The 23,232-nt window shown below is 33.4% G+C and overlaps 1 protein-coding gene across 4 annotated transcripts; it reads left to right on the forward strand.

The window, feature by feature from the left end:
- Positions 1–163: 163 nt before the first annotated feature.
- Positions 164–23,232, forward strand: RNPC3 (RNA binding region (RNP1, RRM) containing 3). Of its 4 annotated transcripts, none has more exons than XM_063106257.1 (15): positions 164–403; positions 1,938–1,985; positions 6,467–6,585; positions 7,540–7,623; positions 8,031–8,142; positions 8,834–8,902; positions 10,032–10,174; positions 11,621–11,746; positions 12,531–12,682; positions 16,299–16,460; positions 17,300–17,394; positions 17,489–17,547; positions 19,592–19,724; positions 20,406–20,477; positions 23,095–23,232. In XM_063106257.1, exons 1-14 carry the CDS (start codon positions 212–214, stop codon positions 20,463–20,465), a joined length of 1,554 nt encoding a protein of 517 aa, XP_062962327.1. In that variant the 5' UTR covers positions 164–211; the 3' UTR covers positions 20,466–20,477; positions 23,095–23,232. The 4 variants fall into 4 exon arrangements, with proteins under 4 accessions (XP_062962327.1, XP_062962329.1, XP_062962328.1 ...); XM_063106259.1 differs by having other exon boundaries at positions 12,534–12,682; XM_063106258.1 differs by lacking the exon at positions 23,095–23,232 and adding an exon at positions 21,602–21,644.

The raw sequence follows: 23,232 nt of genomic DNA on the forward strand, positions 1-23,232 counted from the left end.
CACTTCACCCTTCAGTCTGAATAAAAGGTTTCTCAGGTGGTGCCGCTGTTCAGTGGCGCAGATCTCGCGAGAAGGCAATTATCTCGCGGCATTTCCTTGTTTCCAGAATCCTTAGCGCGAGGCGGAAAAATACGCATTTATCTTACCTTCCGTTGACGCTACGGTTTTGACTGAGGCTTCTTTCCTCGGTTTTTCTGTTGCTGTTTCGAAAATGGCGGCCCCGGAGCAGTCGCTGCCGATACCGAGAGGATGCCCGAGCTCCAGTTCGCTCTCCTCGCCGCGAGGCGACCGAACCCTTCTGGTGAGACACTTGCCAGCCGAGCTGACCGCTGAAGAGAAAGAGGACTTGCTGAAGTACTTTGGGGCGCAGTCGGTGCGCGTCCTGTCAGATAAGGGGAGACTGGTAAGAGCGCGCCCTTCCCAGGTCTCCGGGAAAGGCCCTTGGGTAGTGGCCCGGGGAGGGGAAGCGCTGACAGAACGAAGACGACAGAAACAAGTGGGAAGGATGGGCTTGTGGTGTCAGCGTCCCCATCTTCCTTCTTTTATATCAAAATACCTTGCGTGCGAAGTGGAGTTTTAGTTGGCCCTAGTCTAGATTAGTCCCAGCCCTGAGGAAAAGAGCACGTGAAAAGCGTAAAGCAGAATGGAAAAGAGCTTAGTTGTCCGTTTTCGGACGTGCAAAGAATCTCTAAGCTCTAGACTCCGAGTACTCTTACAAATACGAGGGTACTTCAAAAATTTCATTAAAAAAAATGGAATTAAGACATAATACGAATATTTCCAAGATCTTTTTGAAGAACCCTCGTATGTAACAAAGGACGTTTTAAAATCCTGGTTCATTTGTTAGCCAGAGTTAAAACATTCGTCAGAATAGAGTAGAAACAACCAGGATAATAGTAATTTGAGCAGATTAGATACAGGATTTCTACCAGATTTTGACGAAGAGGCTCTTCGTAAAAATGTCCGACGGCGTCCTCTAGAAAACAATATTGCATGACTGTTAAAAGTTCCTACGCAGGAATGTACACCATTACTTTATTTTCTTTTATACCTGAGCATGTTTTGGATAAATTTCTCTTCATTAAAATAGTAATGATGATGTTACGTTTCTGCAAAATAGTCTGTGATGTGACATCAATGGTTTTAAAGTTTCCCAGGTAATTCTAATGTGCTGCCAGGGTTGAGAATCACTGAGTTAGAAGAAAGACAAATTTTAATTAGTTTAAATGTCGTGTATACCAGCAAATACAAATAGAAATAAAAATATTCTGTATGGTTCACTTTAAGTGTACTTAATTAGGTCGTCTTGGAACAGATAAAATTTGCATGTGTGATATAATTACTCAACCAGCGTTTAATAAACATAGATAAGAACTCTTAGCATAATGATTCATTTACTTTTGACTTACGTTTCTCTTCTGTTAGTTTTAAAACTACTTATATTTAAAAACAGACTTCTCCCTTTGGACCTTATTACAAAACTGAAACACAAAAAGAAGCACCTTGGGGAAAGATTTCTTTTTTGGTGAATATTTTTAAACTGCATTAGGCCGTATCGAGGAAAGTTTAAGAGCTTTAGATGTGTTATAGATGGGAGAAATTTTATATTTTTAGATGGTTTAAGAGTGATTCTTTGTTTAATAGGGGTTTTAAACTTCTGGTCTGTTGAACTGTTTGTATGTGTAAAACATGCTGTGTGCACATCTTTATATGAAAAAAGGCTGCATAGGTTTCATCTCAAAGAAGTCTGACCCAAAAAGATTCAAAACCACTGGACTGAAATTAATAACCAGTTAAATCAGTTAAATGGTCTCAATCTTCCATCCTTTCCCATGATTTTATAAATGTGTCAAATCACCTTACTAATAAAATGTCAAGCTTTATTGTGAGAAACTGAAATTATATTGGAGGTAATTTGTACCTTAACTTTGTTTCAGAAACATACAGCTTTTGCTACTTTCCCTAATGAAAAAGCAGCTATAAAGGTATGACTTTTTCTTTGCTATTAAATTTATCAAGTTTCCTATTATCCAATCTTGGTTCAGAAATGGGAGGTAATGTTAAATAGTTTTTAAAAGAAAAAGTGTTTGTATTCCAAGAGTTTGCCCAGCAGGCTACATCTGGTTTGTAGCAGATCTTGCCCAATGCTTAGGTATTGGGACTTAAAAATAGCAAATTAAGTGTAAAGCAGATAAAAATTAACTGCATATGTCATTAAACAGGTTCTAAGGATATAAAGATTGCTAACTATTTTTGTGCTGTTACAAGGCAAAATGTTTTAGGTATTAAAAGGAGTATATATGTGTTTAAAAATCTCAGGCAATCATGTGCAAAGGAGGTAATCTTTGAGCTGGACCTCTAATGATTAGTTGGATTTTGAGAAGAAAATAAGGGAAGAGGTTTGGGAAACAGTAAAGCAGTAGGGCATGGAAAGTTCTAAGTGGGGCAGGAGCTAAGGGTTGGGATGGAAATAGGACTTGAAAAATATTTTGGGTCTAAATTTGGGTCGAAAACAGGTATTGAATTTTGTTTAGTAGGTGTTCTTAAGGCACTTGATACTTTTGAGTTGGCTAATAATATAATCAGGCCTGTGAAAGATACCTGGCAGAGTTTATATCATGGAGTAGATGTGGGGAAATATTAGAGGTAGGAAGACCGGATGGAAAGCTGTTATAATGGTCAAGGCTTTCTGAAAAAGGCATTAAGAAAACAAAGGGAGAAGTAGATATAGATACACTTGATAGAGATTGAGTTTGTAGGTCTTGTGATGTGGAGATTGAGAAAGGAATAAAGTTTTTGGACAGTTATTGGGTTGTTACACTAGCTGACATGAGGAGCCGGAGTATGAGCATGTTTACATAGATATATAATGAATTCATATGTTCTCTGTTAACTTTGAGGAGTCACCGGGCTTACTTCTTTGGAAATATTTAGTAGACATTTGAAAATATTGGTCTGTAGCAGAGGCAGGGTCACGGATAGAAAGTTTCTTCAACCATTTAAATGAATTTGATTGACTAAAGGAAGATGAGGCAGGAGAAAAGACTGGGATGGAACAGTTAACATAGAAGTAGGAGAACTGGAAAAGAAATGATCATGGACACAAAGAGAAAAGAGTTTTAAAATGAGATCCTGTGATGACACAAAAAGGAATGAACACAGTCTGTTAGTTAAGGACTTTCTACTGTGAAACATTATAAATGACCCAAACTCTCATCAGTAAGGGGAAGGAATCCCTTAATTGTCTGTATCCGTACAGTGGACTACAACTGCCTGAGAATGATGTCAAATGGTATGTATCAATAGAAAATGATAGCTCAGACAGAGTACATGAATAAAGTTCCATGACATATATGGTGTAACCTCAGATTTTTTGAAAACTAAACGTTAGTGTATGCACAGAAAAAAATGTGGCAGAACTATATACCAGATTGTTAAAAAAAAAAGTCTTTGTCTGAGAGTGGGATTACAGAAGGCTTAAATATTATATATATTTTCGTAGTGTAAAGGGAATTTTTTTTTTCCAGAAAAAATACTTTTTAATACTGAACAGTGAGTTATAAATAATATATGGTAATGAAAAACACATTGTTTTAGGATGGAGATTAACTTGCAGGAAAGGGCATGAAACCAGTCATTGTTTTTAGAAATGTTTGTAGTGAAGGAAAGGGAAGGGTAAATGGTTAATTGCAGTGATAAGGCTTTTTAGGCTAGAGTGCTAGCCTTATTGGTGACTGATAGGTTAAGAAACCAAAGGGAGAAATGTTTAAGAATAGAGTGGATAGCTGAGAGAGGTAGGGGGATTGGTTAACATTAAGATTGAAAGCCATAAATCCTTAAAAATAAGAGAATGTGTGATATTCATTTTGAGAGGTAGACAGTTGAAGCGATTCAGATTAGATGACCTCTATGTCAGATGATCAAGGGTTCACTGATAATGAAGAGGTCTAGAGTTGATAAAGGGTCTTGAAAATTATTGAAACATTTAAAAACTTTCTTTATATGATGAAGTAAGCAGGTAAGGATGCAAAAAGATGGTAGAATAAAATTGTAGTCCTAGTTAAGGCCTACATTTCCATGTGTTCAAAAAATATTAAATTCTTACTATGGTCTTGGGATATGTCATTGAACAAAACAAAGATGCCCTCATTGGAACTCACATTCTCAAAAGGGAAGACAAAGCATAAATAATAAGCTTAATTGTTTAATATTTTAGAATATGATAAATGCTATGAAACAAAAGAAAAAGTCGAACAATAGGATCAGAAGTGCTGGGAGGGGAGGGGTCACTTTGCAATTGAGGTGGTTAGCGTCTTGTTTGAACAAGATTTGAAGGAAGTGAAGGGAATTAGCTGAGGGAATATCTGGGGGAAGTGGGTTTCAGTCAGAGGAAGAGCTGGAACAGAGGCCTTAGATTGTGGGCATTCCTGTGATATTCAAGGAATCTACTGTGACTAGAGCAGACAAAATGAAGGGAAGATCATTGGATTTAAAGTCAGAGAAGTAATGGAGTCCATATCATGTAGGTTATAGTAAAAAAATTAGATTTTACTCTGAGTAAAATGGGGAGCCACTGGAGTATTTTGAGCAAAGGAGTGACATGATGTGGCTTACATTTGAAAGGATCACTTTGGCTGTTGTGTTGAGAATAGACTAAAGAAGGGGAAGGGTAGAAATGGGAAATCTCTTAGAAGATTATTGTGGTAATTAAGTCCAGAGATGTTGGTTGCTAGGATCACAGTGGCAGCAGTGGAGGCGGTAAGCAGTGGTTAGATTCTGAATATATTTTGCAGGTAGAAGCAAACAAGATTTCTTGATGGCTTGGATAAGGAATGTGGGAAGGAAACATTAAGGATGATTTCAATATTTTGACTTGCGTAACTGGAAGAATGGTGATACCATCAACTGAACCATCAACTGAAATGGGAAGGCTCCAGATAGAGTACATTTGGGGATGGGGAGAGATTAGTGGTTCAGTTTCTGAAGCGTTAATTTGAGGTGTTTGTTAGACACCTGGGTAACTAGAAGAATGGTGATACCATCAACTGATATGGGGAAGGCTCCAAATAGAGTACATTTGGGGATGGGGGAGCAATTAGTGGTTCAATTTCTGAAGTGTTGAATTTGAGATGTTTGTTAGACACCTGAGAGGAGCTGTTCATTATTTGGATATATGTTTCTAGACTTCAGGACAGAGGTCTAGGCTGAAGTTATAAATTGGAGAATCGTCAGTGTAGAGTTGTTATTTAAACTTAGGATGCTGTATTAGATCACCAAGAGAATGGGGTTAGAGAGGAAGACCAAGAATAGAGCTTTGGATCATTCTCACATTAAGTGTGAGAAAGCAATGCCAAAAAGATTGAGAAGTAGAAACGTAGGAAGAAAACTGTAAGAAAATATGGTATCTTCTAGCCAGGTGAATTGCACGTATGAAGAGGGAGAGATCAACTATGTTAAATGCAATAGTGTGAAGACTGAGAGTTAGCCAGTGGCTTGACAATACAAAATTTGTTATCTGTGACAGGGAGTGTCAGTGGACTGATGAGGGGATTGGAATGGTTTGAGACAGAATGGAAGGAGAAGAATTATAGATAGAGGGTTTAGATAACTCTTAAAATAGTTTTATTCCAAGAGTAGTAATGAAAAAAATGGGCAGTGGGATCATAGAAAAAAAAAAAAATAGGTTGGGAGAAATAGGAGCATGTTTATATACTAATGTGGATGATCCAATAGAGGACAGAAAATTAACAGTGTAGATAAGAATACCTCCTTTATACATATCCAGAGAGAAGCTAAAAAAGGCCCTGGAGTAGATGGGAGGCTGGTATGTAGTATCACGCAAGTCAAGCAGCTTGATTTAGATAAAAACATGGATAGTTAATGTGTGATAGCAGATGGGATATAGAATATGTGAATGCAGAATATTGGAGTTGGGAAGTGAGTTTCGGCGGAAGTCCAAAATTCTCATTTGGTCACTTCAATTGTCTCATAGTAGGAAGCAAGGTGCTAGGCCAAAAGAATGAGAGGAATATTGTGAGGTTAAGGAAAAAGGAGGAAAGTACAAAAATTTTTCTTAGAGATTGGTAGACAAAATGGACTAAGATTGAAATATGTAATTGGCATCATTAAGGACCACCTTGAGATATGTGGTTGTGGTTATGAATTTAAAATGAGACCAGGAAAATTTGTTACATTTGTTTTCTAGCCATTTTCAGCTACCTGGGTGTAAGTCGAGTTGGCAGAGAGTTGGATTGAGCCAGATTTTCATTTTTCTCAGCTACAGGAAGCAGTCCTCTAATAGGTAATAAAGGCTTAGCACCAGTGAGATTAGAAATGGGTAAGAAATAGCCAAGGAAATGTTTATGGCATTAACAGAAAACTGTATAAATTATTTTAGTATATGGTCTCTAACAAATAATTTTTGGTACAGTTATCAATTATTTTACTCTTGTTTTTCTAATTAAAGGCATTGACAAGACTCCATCAGCTAAAACTTTTAGGTCATACTTTAGTGGTTGAATTTGCAAAAGAGCAAGATCGAGTATACTCCCCATGTCCCACTTCAAGCAATGAAAAAAAGAAAAGGTTTGTAGATATTTAGGTTTTCTTAACATTTTAAAGTTGTTTTTGTTTTTTTTTTTAAGTCAGTTATATAATTATTGGGTTGTTTTCAAACTAGCAAGCAAATAATTTGAAACAGTAATGATTCCTTTCTCTGTTATATGTAGTACAGTAAAACATTACCTTTACTTTTGCTCCTAATTGTGTTAGGAACCTGAGTGTTGACTTAATATTGGAGATTAATAAATGTAAAGTGGGAAGGGAGTGGGCTGAAAAGCATTCAATTTTATGTGGAAGGAAAGTAACTAGTATGAAGTCCTTGTATTGAAGATAGCAAGGTGTCATGTTAGGCATGGCCTTTGAAATCAGACTAGTGTTTGGTTCCCAGCTGTGGCTTACCGTGTTATATAATTTTCACAAATTTGCTTTATACTAGTGGTTCTCAAAGTGGTCCATAGACCAGCTGCATCATCTGGGAACTTGATTGAAATACAAAATCTTGGGCTTCAACTCAGTCTCACTGAATCAGAAACTTAAGGGGGAAGCAGGAAGCAGAGAGTGGGGAGGAGAAGGGTAAGGCCCTAGAAGTCTGAATTTTTAACAAATTCTCTAAGTGATTTTGTTGCACATTAAAGAAATTTGAGTACCTCTGTTTTATATCATGTAAACTTCAGTTTTCTTTTTGGTCAGTGAGAGTTATCACACTGTCTTCATAGGCTTGCTATGAAATGTAAATAACAGTGTATAGTGCCCAATATAACAACAATAATATCAATAATACAGAAGGTATTCAATAAAGATTAATTATAATTCTCTTCCTTTTCATTGATATTTGCCTGAGAAATGCTTGAAAGGATTTTTTCTTTTTTAATGGAACTGTTTTCAGATTGCCAAGTTCAAAAAGATAATTTGTCCTTTCTGTGTGCAATTTTTTACTCTTTCTAAAGATAAGATCAACTTTAATTCTGTATTTTCTAGGTCTGATGACCCGGTGGAAGATGATAAAGAAAAGAAAGAACTTGGTTGTTTAACAATAGAAAATGGAATTGCACCAAACCATGGGTTAGCATTTTTTGTTTGTTTTCTGTTGTTTTGTGAATATACACTGCAAATAAGATAATATTTAAAGTAATGATATTTTAATATGTGTCATGTGTATTTTTAATAGCTTGAATAAGCATTTTGAACTATGAGTTTGTTATAGTTCAAAGAATGCATCTTTTAAAATGTTCAGAGCTATAAGATAAACTCTGATCTGATAAGAAATGCCTTATTAAAATACAATCAGAAGTCAAGTTTCTTTTTAAGTGTACTTATTTTAATCTTTTAGGATCAAGGTAAAAGTCTAAAAGTACTATATCATTTGAGCAATTTTCTAAATTATCAGGTTTCCTAAAATGAATTATTGGTATGAAATTATTGAACCATGTTAAGCATTTTAAATGTCTTTTTTTTTTTTTTTTTTTTAGGCTGACTTTTCCTCTGAATTCTTGCCTCAAGTATATGTACCCACCACCTTCAAGCACAATCCTAGCAAACATAGTAAATGCTTTGGCAAGTGTGCCTAAGTTCTATGTACAGGTAAGTAGAATAAAACTTATTTTCCTCAAAGTACACGTTTGTATAGATTGATACTTTATTTTTCATGCTGATTCACGTAATAATATTAGTCAGACTGATTCCAGAGAGGCAATATATTTTAATGGTAATGAAATATTACTACTTTCAAGTAAATGGTATTGTAAACCGTAGTATATGGCTACTAGTAAACAGAAGCTAATTTGGGAAATGTAATTTCTGGTAATTTAATTTCTAGTTACTTTACAGTACACCTTTAACATAGATATTCTTAAAGGAAAAGATGCTCAGCAAATGCTTGAAAATATTGGCAATAATAAGATTTTTGAAGTACAAAATATAGATGATGCTGATTTTCTTTATTGTACTTCTTTGTGTTTTATAATATCATAATAATCATGGGAAAGGATGTAAAAACATTTCAGTGGGTTTTACATTGCCAAAACATTACATTCTTAGTAATAGAAATCATTGTATTTCTAGAATTGACAAACATTTTAGAAAGGCCAATTTTCTGAAATATACCAGTGCCTTGTTTTACCTTGTTCTGAGATTATAAAGGCAAGAGATGTTCAGTCATTCCTTTACTAAATTAATAGTGTTTGGCAAAGTTTTTTGTACATAAAATTTAAAATACGAGTTGAATCATTATTTCATACTTACGTGATTTTTAAATATTTTTATCACTTTTAAGGTACTTCATCTTATGAATAAAATGAATTTGCCCACACCTTTTGGACCAATTACTGCACGACCTCCCATGGTAAGAAAGCTCTTGGAATTTTCAAGAATCAAAGTTTCTCTTCCTGAGTAGGCTTATTGAGGCTAAATTACACAACTGTTGTTGCAACCTCTGATGTGCATTAAAAATAAGGAACAAATGTGACATAATGTGCTGATAATAGTAAAGCTGACAATTGAAAGTGGGGGAAAGCCAGAATATGAAAGAGATACTTTTGATAATAGAGACCGTTATCTCTTCCAGTGGCATTCAGTTCTTTGACCCAGAACATTGTGCTGTCCTATAAGATTACATATGACTAAATTATCTAAAAATTCCATTGTTCTGGTTTTATTGCAAATGACCTTAATTTGCAAAAGACAAAAAAGGTTGCTGATATTTTTATTAAAATTTACTGTTCAAATCTATCAATAATTTAGATAGTGAGCTATCTCTGCTCTCAAATTTTGCTATAGAATTCTTAATATATTTATAGATAATAGCAATGTAAAATTATTTTGAATGTTAATATATAAATAGAAGAGAATTTGCTTTGGGATTAGCTGCAATTCTAATGTATGTACTATTCACCATGTAATTTATCTTGGTAATCCCAACACCTACTCAGTGTTTGCTATATTACAGAAGTATTAATTAAGGTTATGCTAGCTGCCTCTAACAAACAAAACTTAAGTTCTTACTCATTTAATACAGTAAAACTTATTTCTGGGTCACATCAAGTCCATTCCAAATGTAGGGCAGCAGGATATTCTGCTTTACTGAGTCATTCAAAACACCTGAATTGTCTTCACTGTGTGCCTTCCCAGGTTGATGAGGACATTACAATCTGCAGATCAGGAAGGAAGAGAGAATTATATGAGTTTTTTTATCTTCCCATTTCATTGGCTAAAACTCAGTTACATGGTGAAGTATAACTGCAAGGGAGGTTTGAAAATTTCATCCAGCTGGGTGCTGGAATAACAGGAAGAAACAATTTTCGTGATCAGCTAGTAGTCTGCCACAGCAGGTGTTCACTGAATATGTATTGAACATGTAAAAGAATATCATGAGGTAGAGAGTAATGAGAATTAAGTATTTGAATGGAAATGGTGTGTCAATTCAGTAAACATCATACATTGCCTTAGTATTTTTGTTTTGTTCTTTTAATTAGTATGAAGACTATATACCATTGCATGCACCTCTTCCACCCACATCTCCTCAGCCACCTGAAGAACCTCCTTTGCCAGATGAGGATGAGGAATTATCTAGTAAAGAATCAGAATATGAAAGCAGTGATGATGAGGACCGACAGAGGTTTGTAATATGACATAAAGTACAGTCAAGCATTATTTGTGAATTCCATAGTTATCAGTTTGCCTACTTGCAAATCAAAACTTACGGTGCTTTTCACCAGTTTTTCATGGGCAAGGGAAGTAGAGCTGTGACTAGTGGTTTTTGAGCTCCTGCTGTATGGAAGATACAAAAATGCCTAGACAAGATCCATTCTATATATAGTCATGGGTTGCTTAACGAAGGGAATATGTTTTGAGAGATGCGCCCTTAGGTGATTTTGTCTTTGTGTGAACATCATGGAGTGTACTTACAAAAATATAGGTGGTATAGCCTAGTATACAATCACTGGAGGTGGCCTCTTAACTGGGAAAATTAGCTGTGTGTGGATTATAAACTTAGGGGTCATGAACAAAACAACGCAAGATTAAATTAAGCACAAGAGAAAATAATACAGTCAAGAGTCGTGGTAAGCACAAGATGTAGGAAACAGCTGTCTGCATAACTCTGCCTACTGTTTTATAGTAAACTATTTTTTTTTAGAATAAGTAGGAGTTCACCTTAAAATAACCGTACAAGTATAGTATAATAAATACATAAGCCAGTAACATAGTTGTTTATTATCATTATCAAATATTATGTACTGTACCTACAGTGATTGTATGTGCTGTACTTTTATACAACTGCCAGTGTGATAAGTTTGTTTACACCAGTATCACCTCAAATCATGAATAATGCATTGAGCTACCATGTTATGCCAGCTACAATGTCACTAGGTGATAGGAATTTTTCAGCTTCATTATAATCTTATAGTGATGTCATATATATATATATATATATAGTCCGTTATTGACTGAAAAACTGTTATGGGGCACGTCACTATACTCATACTGGTAATGGGGAAAAGCTGTGTGTAAGGTATCATTTGTCACTTCCTGATTGCTATTTGTAAACTCCTTTAGTGTAATGTTTGAAAACTTTGTTTTCAAGTAGTTTATTACCTTGTTTATATCAGGCTTTATTTAATAATAAGAATATGAATGAATAATTTTACCACATTGGTAGAGTCTTTTGAATATCAGTCAATAAAGTTACATAGATTGTATTAGGATATCTTGTTCAACTGTTTGGCATAAAGTCCAGCCATTTTATTTTGGCAATGAATACTGTTCATAATGAAATATGTTTTTAAAAATTGGCAAATTGTAATTAAGTAAATTCTTATTTCCTTCAAGGTAAGATGAAAGTTGAGCAAGGCAATTTAGAATTTGAGCTTTTGTCAAATTTATTATCTCTTAATTGATGGCTTAGAAGTTATACTTATTCTGTATGAGTATGTTCCGTATAAGGAAATCGTTTTATAACTTGTCTTATATGCCCAAATACATGTCTAAGCTTAACAGAAACAATTGTAAATAGTTGTGCTTATAGATAAGGAAATGTTGTTTACCTTCCCTCTCTCTAACATAGAATGACCAAATTAATGGAACTAGCAAATCTTCAGCCCAAGAGAACAAAAACAATAAAGAAACGCCATGTGAGAAAAAAGCAAAAAATAAAGGATATGTTGAATACACCTTCATCTGCTTCTCACAGGTAATTTTGTTCTGAATTATGAAATGAGCGTTGTCTGTATGTACTTTGTCTTGTTGCTTAACTCGCAACCTTCCTTAATCTGGCTTTTTTTTCCATGTCAGTCTGCTTAGTTCACCGTTGGCTTCGTATTTGCCAAATTCACAAGTATTTGATCTCTGACAGTTGACCAGCATTTGATACTACTGACTATCCTGGGTTTCAAAATTTTCCACCCTTAATTTTACATTACTTTCTTATCTCCCATCTAACTGCCTTTCTCCGTTTTTTTTTTTACTTTCTTCATTCCTTTCTCTCTCTCTCTAATTTGAGCAGCGACATTATAAGTGCTCATTAGCCAGATGGGGCTAGTGGCTACTCTTGACACAGCACTATTAAATAGTGTATAAAATATAGTTCATTAAAAACCCTTACATTAAACATAAGATGAACATTTTTGCATTGGTGAATATTTTGGGGTTTTGAATCAATAGTCATCAAGTCCTATCTGTTATTTGCCAAATGACTTTATTAATACCGACTTTATAATTACTGAGTACAAATTATTAACAGCTTAACCTCAGTCTCCTTACCTCATTACTAGGAATTTAATAGTACCCATATTAAATGTATTAATTTAATGCTGAAGCATTAAATCTGAGTCACTTTGTGCAGTGCCTAGTGTAGTGAATGCTTGATCTGTATTAGCTTTTTAAAGTAAAATTTACTTTAAATAATGTTTAAAATAATATTTTATTCAGGATTTTATTTGCAATTACAAACTAATGCTGTGATTGTTTTTAAATAGCAGTTTACATCCAGTGCTGTTACCTTCAGATGTATTTGACCAACCACAACCTGTAGGTAATAAAAGAATTGAATTCCATATATCTACAGAAATGTCAGCTGCTTTTAAGAAAGATTTAGAGAAGGAACAAAATTGTGAGGAAAAAAATTGTGGTAAGGATATTTTAGTTCTTTCCTATTATGAAATCATCTTTTTGTCTTACAATTAAGTTTCATGTATAATGTTTTTGTATTTTAGTATTTATCAGCTTTATCTAAAATATGCAGTTAGGTTTTCCTCAATATCATGGAATAATAACCATTTTCACCTTTTTTATATAATTAAAATTGATGTTAATGGTGATATTGTCACTATTAATTTTCACTAGTAATGCCCTCTAGAGTGAAATTTGGTGGTTTTTTGCTGATGTTTACACTAAAAATATAAGGGTTTCTTGTATTCACTTAATTTTTCATTGCTTGTTTAATGTGATGTTTTGTGGTTTTATTAGTATAATCATATGATTAGTTAGGAAACAATGTGCTATTCCTGTGAGTTGTAATTTTTATGTTAGATTTTATGTAAATTTTTTTTTTATCCCAAAGACATGGAAGATTGCTTACCGAGATGTTATTCTTAAGTTTATAGATAATGTGTTGAGGTTACATATATTTTTTCTGCTTGTTTTAGCCATTATTTTGATGTTACAGTGTCATTTCTTTGTTCTCTAAAGCTGTATTTTTAAATTTCAGAAATAGTACAAGCTTATAGAAATGTAATGAAAGTAGAACATATATGATCATCACATATTGTATACATGTATTGATATTCAACTCTGTACCCCATAAATATGTATAGTCAATATGTTTTTTTTCTTAAATTTGATTTTATTTATATTTGTTTTTGTGGGGGTACAGTGTGTTGTTTCAATACATGCATATCCTACATGGTGATTCATTTAGTGTAGGTAGCATAGTTTTGTCCCTATTTGTTCACCCCAATCTTTCCCTCAACTCCCAACCAACCCCCCTCCCTCCCCCAGCCTCTGGTAACCATTATTCTACTCTGTACGTTTTTTTTTTTTTTTTTTTTTTATCACACAAAGATTAACATCCTTATTGCAAAAATAACTCTTAAAAATGAACGGAAAAATTGAAGCAGAAATTTGGGTAAGAACATGAGCAGATTAGTCACATACCCCAAAAAACACACGTGGTTAATAAGTAAATTCTAGGATTTGGTTGTGGGCAAGGGTGGGCGTCAGGACCTTCCATGGGCCTCAGGAAGGCGTCAGGCTGGGTCCTTTGCTGGCCTGGATGTGCAGCAGCAGGGGCAGGGCTGAGGCCCATGGACCCAGTCTCTCAGGACCCTGCTGGCTGGTGGTGGGGCTGTTTTTAATGTTTTCAATATGTTTTAATAGAAAAAAAAAAAAAAAGGAATATAACAAAGTAAAAATTTTTCAAAGTTGATACCCCATACCCCACTCTCCTCTTTCCCACTACCTAGAGGTAACCACTGTTAGTAATTTGGTGTGTATAGTTATGTGTGTGTATGTGTACGTATGTGCATATGTCCTTTCAGACCTTAATCTGTACATGTGTAAACACATTTTTCCCTTTTTTTTTTTTTTAAATATACATTATGTTTTATGGTGTTCATCATTCACTCAATAATGACTTATTGAAACTTTGCTATATAGCAGGCTCTGTGTAAAAGTTAAACCTGGTCTCTTATTTTTTAAGGTTTACATTCTCGTGAAGGTGGCTTATTATGTCAGAACATAAAAATATATACTTTGCTTTTTAATGGCTGCGTAATAGTCCATGGTATAGTTATATCAGTCTTGATTTAATTCTGCCCTGTTGATAGAAGTTGAGGTTTTTTCCATTTTTTACTATTACAGAAAAATGCTGGACTATATCTTTGTACATATATCTTTGAGAATTTGTGTGAATATTGGGTAGAGTTCTAGTAAGTATTACAAATGCAGTGAGTGAAAAACTGCAGCTCATTTTAATTCCTGTCACTGATAGTGAGAATGCATTGCCTTTTCGGATATCTCCTTTTTTGTTTGTTTCAGTATTTATATTTTTCTTTTCATAAGTTTTTCTTTCTTATGAGTAGTCATTCTTCTGCACAATTTTTTTTTTAAGCTTCTTTTTTTTTGAAGCTAAATTTACTTAAAGTTTTATACCTGTGTGAAAGGGGACAGTCATCCCATTCTACATCAGTGTCAAAGTAGTAATTTTAAATTAACAGTGGAAACAATTTAAAAGTTTTTCTGTTACTGATGTCTTTAAGCCACAGGAATTTTGTTTGTATAATGGTTTTTCTACATTATGAAGAAACTTTTATAATCCTAAATGTAGCATATTCTTTCTGTTGTTTTTACAGTTTTTTAGAGGTCATTTTGTTTTTGTTTTTTAGGTAATGTAATTAGAATGTTTCTAGTGAATGTTGAACCCTGTTCTTCTACTCTTTCCCTTTCCCCCAAGTCAGTTTAATTCTTGCTGAGGCTAAAATTTGTATTTTATGAAAGAAATCTAGTATATTGCTATCTAAAATTAAAAATTAGTGTTTTTGATTTTTTGTAATTGAATTAGTAATTTCTTAAATATGCAAATTCTTGTTTTTCTTTACTTCTTGTTAGGATCAAGATTAGGATTGGCTTTTCAGGGTGTGTGTGGGGGGTTGCTAATAGATTTTTTTAGTATCCCTGAAAAAAAGTGTTTTATTTTAGAGTGTTTATTACAGCATATCTTAATCTTGTAATCATCTTAATCTTTTAATTATTGTTGAGAAGGTTGAAGGTTGTTTCACAGTTTTCTGATGTAGCACTATGAAGTCTTCATAACCATTGTATAAATAATCTTGAGTGACCACATCACATTAGCAGAATGCCTGTGTTAATTATGTAGTTTATTTAATCAGTTGAAAATATCTTTTTGTTTATACAATTATCAATAGTTTAGAATGGGTAGGCTAAACAAAATACAAATTACTGACCCCCAAAGCATATTATTTTAGTCCGTTTTGTGTTGCTATAACAAATACCTGAGACTGGGTAATTTATAAAGGAAAGAGGTTTATTTGGCTTACGATTGTGGGACAGCTGCATCTGGCACGGGCCTCAGGCTGCTTCTACTCATGGCGGAAAATGGCAGGCAGCCAGCGGGTACAAGCAGATCACATGGTGAGAGGAAGCAAGAGAGAGAGAAAAGGTGCCAGGGTCCTTTTACGCAATGAGCTGTCGCGGGAACTAATAGAGCTGAGAGCTCACTCATTAATCCCTGCTCCCCTAGGGAGAGCATTAATCCATTCACGAGGGATCACCCCCATAACTCAATCAGTTTCCAACACTGCCACATTTTCCACATGAGTTTTGGAGGGGACAACACATCCAAACTCCATCACATATTCTGTCTACCCACTGAACATTTTTATGAGGTGCCCCTGTGGCACCTCAAACTAAATACGTTGAAACTGAATTCCTTTTCTTTCCACTTTGCAGGCCCTCTAAGTAGTACCACCAGGCAACCATTTGGCTCTTTAGCTGTTATCTATGGCTGTTTTCATGCCACAAAGATAGAGGTGAATGGTCGTGACAGAAATATTTACTATTTGGACCTTTACAGAAAAAGTTTGCCTACACCTGTTCTAAAACATTGAGAAATGCTAAAGAATTTTAGTGCCAAAAGATATCTTATTAAATTAAGAGTGGGGGAGGTACCCAGAAACTGTTTTGAAGGGAAGGATTTTTAATGAGTAATGTTAACATTGAACTCTTAGATTTACCTGCTCCTGAAGTTGATGCATCCAATATAGGATTTGGAAAAATCTTCCCAAAACCTAATTTGAACATCACAGAGGAGATCAAAGAAGACTCTGATGATATGCCATCAGAATGTATTTCTAGAAGAGAGTTGGAAAAGGGCAGAATTTCTAGAGAAGGTAACATCATAAAATAAACAAACATGTATTCCATTGTGCAATTTTTTGACTCTACATAAACATAATAAATCACTTCAAGTCATTTGCCATAATTTAAGGCACATCAAAACCTCTCTACAGTTAATCTTTATTATAATTGCCTCTTTTTGGTTTTTAATACTCATACTGTATAGGAGAGGAAGTTCCTTTCCATACAGTGTTTTCAGTCTATATTTGTTTGGGAAAATTTATTTTTTTTCATTCCTAAAACTTTTATATGGCATTTAAGACAAATCAATGTGTTCCACAAGTATGTAGTTGTTTAGTACTGATTATATACAGCTGATTCTATCACAGTACTGTGTCTGAGATTCATGCAAAGCAGTTTTTAAAAAATGATTTGTCAATTAGAAATTTAAGCAAGATTTTATTTTATAACAAAGTTTCCAAAGGATTTTTACAGTTCTAGTACATTTTCTGAAACTGTTTAGGGGTTTTAGATTAATGTGTAACGTAATTTTCCCCGTAATGATAGGAAATAGACTTCCAAACAGCATTTTTGTCAAGAACAGATTACCGATGTTAAATAGGAAGAGCTGTAAAGGGTTTCAGTGACCACAGTTTGACTGAGTTATATGAGGATCGTGTTTGAGTACTTCATTCTTATATTTGAATATGGAGGTGGCTGGTCTTTGGGAAATTCACTTTAAGCAAAGTAATTCTACAAATGATTAATAATAGACATGCTAATGCTTATTTTGTCTGTTTAATTTATATTTGAATGTTGTTACAGTTTACTTTGAAAAATTGATGAAAATATCTTAATTTTATATCCTTGTTTTGTTTTGTTTTTAAATAAGAAATGGGAACACTTTCAGTTTTCAGAAGTTATGAACCTGGTGAACCAAACTGTAGGATTTATGTAAAGAATTTAGCTAAACATGTTCAGGAAAAGGCAAGTTGAAATTTATGAATTGATTTTATTATTTTACATTTTTTGTTTTCTTTTTCTGGCTTCCTTATTTGTCTTTTTCTTGTTGAAATTCTAGGACCTTAAATTTATTTTTGGAAGATATGTTGACTTTTCATCAGAAATGCAACGGATCATGTAAGTGGCAGTCTTAATCTCAAATTATGTTTTCTTTTTATCCTTTATGAATTTATCCCTTTTTTAAGTCCCAACATTTTCACTTTAGAGAGAAAAATGATATGAAGGAGTTGGTTTGTTCTGTTGCATGATTAATCTTTTAGACGTCTAAAATAGGAGTTGGCAAACTTTCTAAGTGGGTAGATAGTAAAAATTTAATATTTTCACTTTATGGCAGGCCATACTGTATCTGCAGTAACTACTGAATTTTGTAGTAGTGAGAAAGCATCTATAAACAATATGTAAATGAGTATTTGTGACTGCATTCCAGTAAAATTTTATTTACAGAAATAGACCTTATAATAAATTTTATCCCCAGTTTCCTCCCTGAAGCAGTGGTTCTCAAACTTCAACACTCCATAAAACTCACCTTGAGAGGTTGGTAAAACAGTTTCGTAGGCCCATCCCCAGAGAATCTGGTTTTCAAGGTTGGGGTAGTACCAATGAAAGTGCATTTCTAAAAAAGCCCCTTAATGATGCTAAAGCTGCTGGTCCAAAGCCTGCTCTTTGAAAACCATTGTTTTAGTGATTCATCCAGGAATATATAGCAGTCAGGCAGAATTTTTCAGATTCTTACTCTGGCAGTAAATTCTCAACTTTTAATTCACGATTTTGCGAAAGCAAAAGAGAGAGGTGAGATTGGTAAATGATCAGCTAATGTTTGGAGTTAGAATTTCAATCCTTAAAATTACATATTTGTTCATTTCAAAGTAAGCAAGGCCCTGATCGTGTAAGTTAAAAGTAGGAAGAAGTAGAAAAAATAAAGCTTTGAGTAGAAGTGAAATGGAGAAGTGACTCTAAACTAATTTTTTTTTTAAATCTTCAAGTGAAAGCAATTTATAATCTTATCTGACATATATATCTTTTTAGATAGGTATGCACAAGTAGTACCATGTCTCACAATTCTCCATTTATACCCATTAGTGGCAGATATCTCTTCTTATCAGGATACCAAAAGTTTCTTTTATTGGCCATGCAAAATGTTGGTTCGTAGCTACCTTGAGTCATGATTATAAGAAAAAGGAAAAAAATATTTGTATGTACATATGTATAAATACATGTGTGTGTGTTTGTGTGTATGTGTATGTATACATTCTTTTTATTTCTAGTATTTCCTGTAATTAGAATTTGAGGAGAAAAATAATTCTATATGAAGAAAGCCGTAGACATTAAAATGATAAGTTGTTTCCCATGAGACTAGTCATGTGATTTTGTGGGGAAACATTTCACTGCATTTTGTTATTTTTATGTTTTATATTCTTTTGCTAGTCGCATAAACTATCTCAATGGTAGGCAGTACATTAATTGTAAATTACAATCTGATATTTCTAAGTAGCTTTTGAATATAGTTTTCTCTTAAAAACATAAATGAGTACGCAGTGGTATAATAGAACACTGCACTAGGAATTTAAAAAATCTGTTTTGTGTTTCTGTCTAACTTTAGCTATCTGCTTTAAATAGTTACTCAGTCTCTGTAGGCATCACCTGTAAAATGATGGTTTTGACTAGATAACCAATAAGATCCATTCCTACTCTGAAATTTCACAATTACTTACAATAATGTAAAAAATTCTGTAATTTCTCTTAATGGTTTGTGTTAGCCCTTCTATTCTTGGTTGTGTGGTTGTTTTTAGGTCACAGATAGTATTGATTTGACTGCAAGATACTTTAAAGTTTTTAAACAGATATGAAATAAAAACTGTTGCTATAGTGGCTAGTAGTGTAATTTTTAAATCACACAAATACATCTATAATAGTTAAAAATAGATATAGGCACAGCATCAAACATGTATTACGTACCTACTTATAGAGTCAATTTTAGAACAATACAAAGTATAATTTTAAAAAGCCTAATTGTGTGCTAATTAGAATACTTGTATAGTCATTTCTACTTTGAGATAGAAAAATTTTAGATTGCCTAACACATTTTCACATTTTCATTGGCTTCATCAAAATGATTTGACATTCTTTGAATCAAAAGTACTTTTTCGTCCTTAACTTCTAGGTTTGATATACGCTTGATGAAAGAAGGTCGTATGAAAGGACAAGCTTTCATTGGACTTCCAAATGAAAAAGCAGCAGCAAAAGCCTTAAAGGAAGCTAATGGATATGTTCTTTTTGGAAAACCCATGGTGGTTGTATCCTTTAAATCAATGTCTTCCAAAACTATGTATATAATTTTTAGAAGAGTATAACTGAAACTTTTTTATGTTATTTTTTAGAAAGTTCAACAACTGGCATTCTAGCTAGAGAAATTCAGTTACAGTTAAACATGCCTTCACCCAGTCAGACGACAATGTTATTTAGATTTTTATTGGAAAATAAAGGAACTTCAGCAGCATGAGTTTATTAAGTTTCGGCCAAGTCTAAAAGTTTCACTTAGGCAGATCAAAAGTACATACATACTCATGCTAATAAGCCAAAGAGACTAAAGTATGCAGAAATACATTTGGATGGAGACTTATTAAAGAAATAATTCATTTTGACTTTATTATTTCCTTATATTATAATTTACATTTCTACTCAAAAATTGTAATAACCAGAATATATCATTGATTAACCATTTTGCTTTTAGTAGTTAATCCAATTTGCAACTTAGAAATCAGCCTGATAGGTAAAGGAGTAAAAGTCCAGATCTAAAAAGAAATGGCTGTAAAGAAAAGGTTAATTTCTTATTTCCCCTCCAAATCATGGACAGCAGACAGGAGATTCTCAGTGTAAGTTTAAAAACTACTACCCTGAAATAGAAAGTTTTAAATAATTATTTAAAAGATATTACTTTCATGTTTGTGAAGAAAACCTTAATGTTAAAATATTAGCAGTTTGCTCGATCTGCTAGACCAAAACAAGATTCTAAGGAAGCAAAAAGAAAGTGTTAAAAATTAGTAAAGGTAAGTGTGGGTAAAGCATAATAAAAAGATAAGACTATTTCTTGAAATAAAATTAAAGAAGGATAAAAGACTAATAGAATAGTAATTGAGGTGTCTCTTAAGATTTTCTAAGGAAATACCTACCCATGCAGTTAATTCTAATTAATCTTCAAAATTATGACTACAGAATAAAGCCCATTTCAATGTATAAATTAAGTTTTGAAAATGAATTTTATAAGGGAAATGTGATTATTACTCTTTATTTACTTTCTTATGCCTGGAGTAAATTAGTGAAGTGATGATTTTTAAATTTAACATGCATTATAATCACTTGGAAAGCATGATAAAACATAGATTGCAAGGCTTCCCTCTTCCCCCACCAAGGTTGGCAGTGGGGAGTAGGGGGAGGGTGACCACCTGTTTCAGTTTTTCTGTGATTGGGGGGTTTCCCAGGATGCCAGCCTTTTCAGTGCTAAAACGGGGAAGGTGTCTGGCAAGGCAGGACAAGTTGGTCACATTTGGCACCTGAGAATTTGCATAACTGAGTTCCCACATAATGGTGAAGCAATTGGTCCAGGGGCCACACTTTGAAAACTCCTGAGGTACTTAAAGCTAAATTTTTCAACTCGTAAAATTCTACAGTGCTGAGTGTGTAAAAATCAATTACCACACTTCACAAACATATTTTTGTGGAGTTAAATCTTTTGTCTTTAAGCAAGTAATTTCAAATTATACTTAAGTAATTTAATGATTAAAATGTTGGAATAAAGCATTTCAAATTCTGAAGTTTGTGTTACATTGTTTGATAGAAGAAATAAGTGAAAACATATTCCTTTTTTTGAAATTTTAAATTTTTCTCACTTGGAAGAACATGAAATAAATTGGTCAAAATTATTCATGTTTAGCTGAAAAAAATCATTTAATTAAAAAGCATTTTGCTTAATGTTAGCCCCTCTGTAGGTGCCTTGAATATTTGAATTTTGTGATAAAGTTTCTATACTGGTGTAGTCAGAAGTCCTACAATTATAGCATAGAGGAAAAATTAAATAATTTCAGTGTGTGTTTTAAAAAATTATTTATTTGTAAATCTGATGCTGAAAAATAAGCAAAAATTTAAACTGCATTCTGCTGTTCTTCTTTAGAAGCATTCCTGCGTAAATACTGCTGTAATACTGTCATGCAAAGTGTATCCTTTCTTGTTGTATCCTTTTTGGGGCAGTGTTTTTTGTTTTTGTTTTTGTTTTTCCTAGAAATGTTTTGTCCCTCCCCAACCCATTTATCCAGATTAAACAATATTTTTTTGTGCTTTATTACTTGTGTAGATTGATCATATCTTTCATACGTTTTTAAGATTCGTTGCATTTTCTCTGCTCTCCTTTAGATTATATCATTTTTCCAGAGAAAGTTAGTGAATCAGGTCAACTTACTTGGAGAGTGTATGCATTTGCTTTAACACATAATGTGGTCTTGTTTCTTTTATTTGTGTGTTTCCTAAACCTAATTTAATACCTATGCTTTCTTTTTTATTATATATCTGGTTTAGGTGCTTTATATAATGTGTTGTAAAATTTGGGGAAAGGAATTTTTTTTCTTTTAAAAGGTACACATATTGAAAATTTAAATAACTGGATTTCTATGTAAATTCCAAATAAGAGTAGCAGACCTCATATCTGAGGTCTAATTATTGAAATCTCCTTTGACATAAATAACAAGTAGAAATATCTTCTTTCTTTCCTTTTTCTTTTTCTAAATGAAAAAAGAAAAAAAGGATAAGAAAGAGTAGCTTTGGGGAGAAGACATGAAGTTGACTCAGGGTAGCACATTAAGTAAAAAGAAACAGTCCTGGTAGATAGGTAAGAACAGTGCTTTCCAGACTGGTTGATGACCAGAATCACCCAGAACAGTGGTTCTCAATCTTGACTACACATTGGTATGACCTGGGAATTTTTAAAAAATAGTGATTTAAAAAAAAAAAAAAAAAAAAAAAAATTGATGACAGGTATCCTCCCTCACAGTTTTGATTTAATTGGTTTGGAGTATAGCATGGATGTTGGGAGTTTTCAGACCTCTCAAAGAGATTCTAATGTAGAGCCAGGGTGGAGAACCACCAAGGAAAGGTTTTTATGCATAAAGATTCCTTGACTGTAGCCTAGAAGTAATAAATCAGAATCTCTAGGAATGGGGTCCAAGAATCTTAATTTGAAATGGTTCACTTAGTAATTCTAAGGACTGACCAGTTTGGATGGTAAGAGGCATCTAATACCAACCTAGTCATCCAAGCTTTTATAGGTAGGAACATAAAGGGTTGGAGCCTCTACATTTCTTTGTTGAAAATTCTGCTATTATTAGTACTATGAAAACAACTCAAAGTTCTGTTAATAATCATTACCCTAAGAGTACAAAAAGCTATAGATACTCAAGATGACATTGTTTTTTTTTCCTATAGGCACAATTAAAATGTTTTATTTTTTAATGTTATAAATTACAGTTTCTGAATAAGCTGTTTTAGATAAGTTTTATTGTACTGACATGATTCACTAATTTTCTAAATATAAATGTTTTAGCTTTTACTTATTTTTAAACTAATGAATTGTTTTATGCTCATTATCATTTTTAATGATCTTTTATGGTGTTTTAGGTTCCTTTTGAATTCCCTGTCTTTCAAGTGCTTTCCAACTTGGAGGAGAAGAAAGTGACCACCTGGACTGTGGAACTGTGCGTAACAACTTTGAAAGTGTATTTAAATATTAAATCTGTATGTATTTAAATCAGTTTA

This window comes from Cynocephalus volans, chromosome 8 (genome assembly GCF_027409185.1).
Source record: "Cynocephalus volans isolate mCynVol1 chromosome 8, mCynVol1.pri, whole genome shotgun sequence".
NCBI lineage: Eukaryota > Metazoa > Chordata > Mammalia > Dermoptera > Cynocephalidae > Cynocephalus > Cynocephalus volans.

Excerpts from the sequence above, each read along its gene's own strand:
- RNPC3 (XM_063106257.1), top strand. The coding sequence starts at position 212 with ATGGCGGCCCCGGAGCAGTCGCTGCCGATACCGAGAGGATGCCCGAGC. Across the intron at positions 6,586-7,539 it reads AGCAATGAAAAAAAGAAAAG|GTCTGATGACCCGGTGGAAG; the intron begins GTTTGTAGATAT and ends TGTATTTTCTAG. Across the intron at positions 10,175-11,620 it reads GATGATGAGGACCGACAGAG|AATGACCAAATTAATGGAAC; the intron begins GTTTGTAATATG and ends TCTCTAACATAG.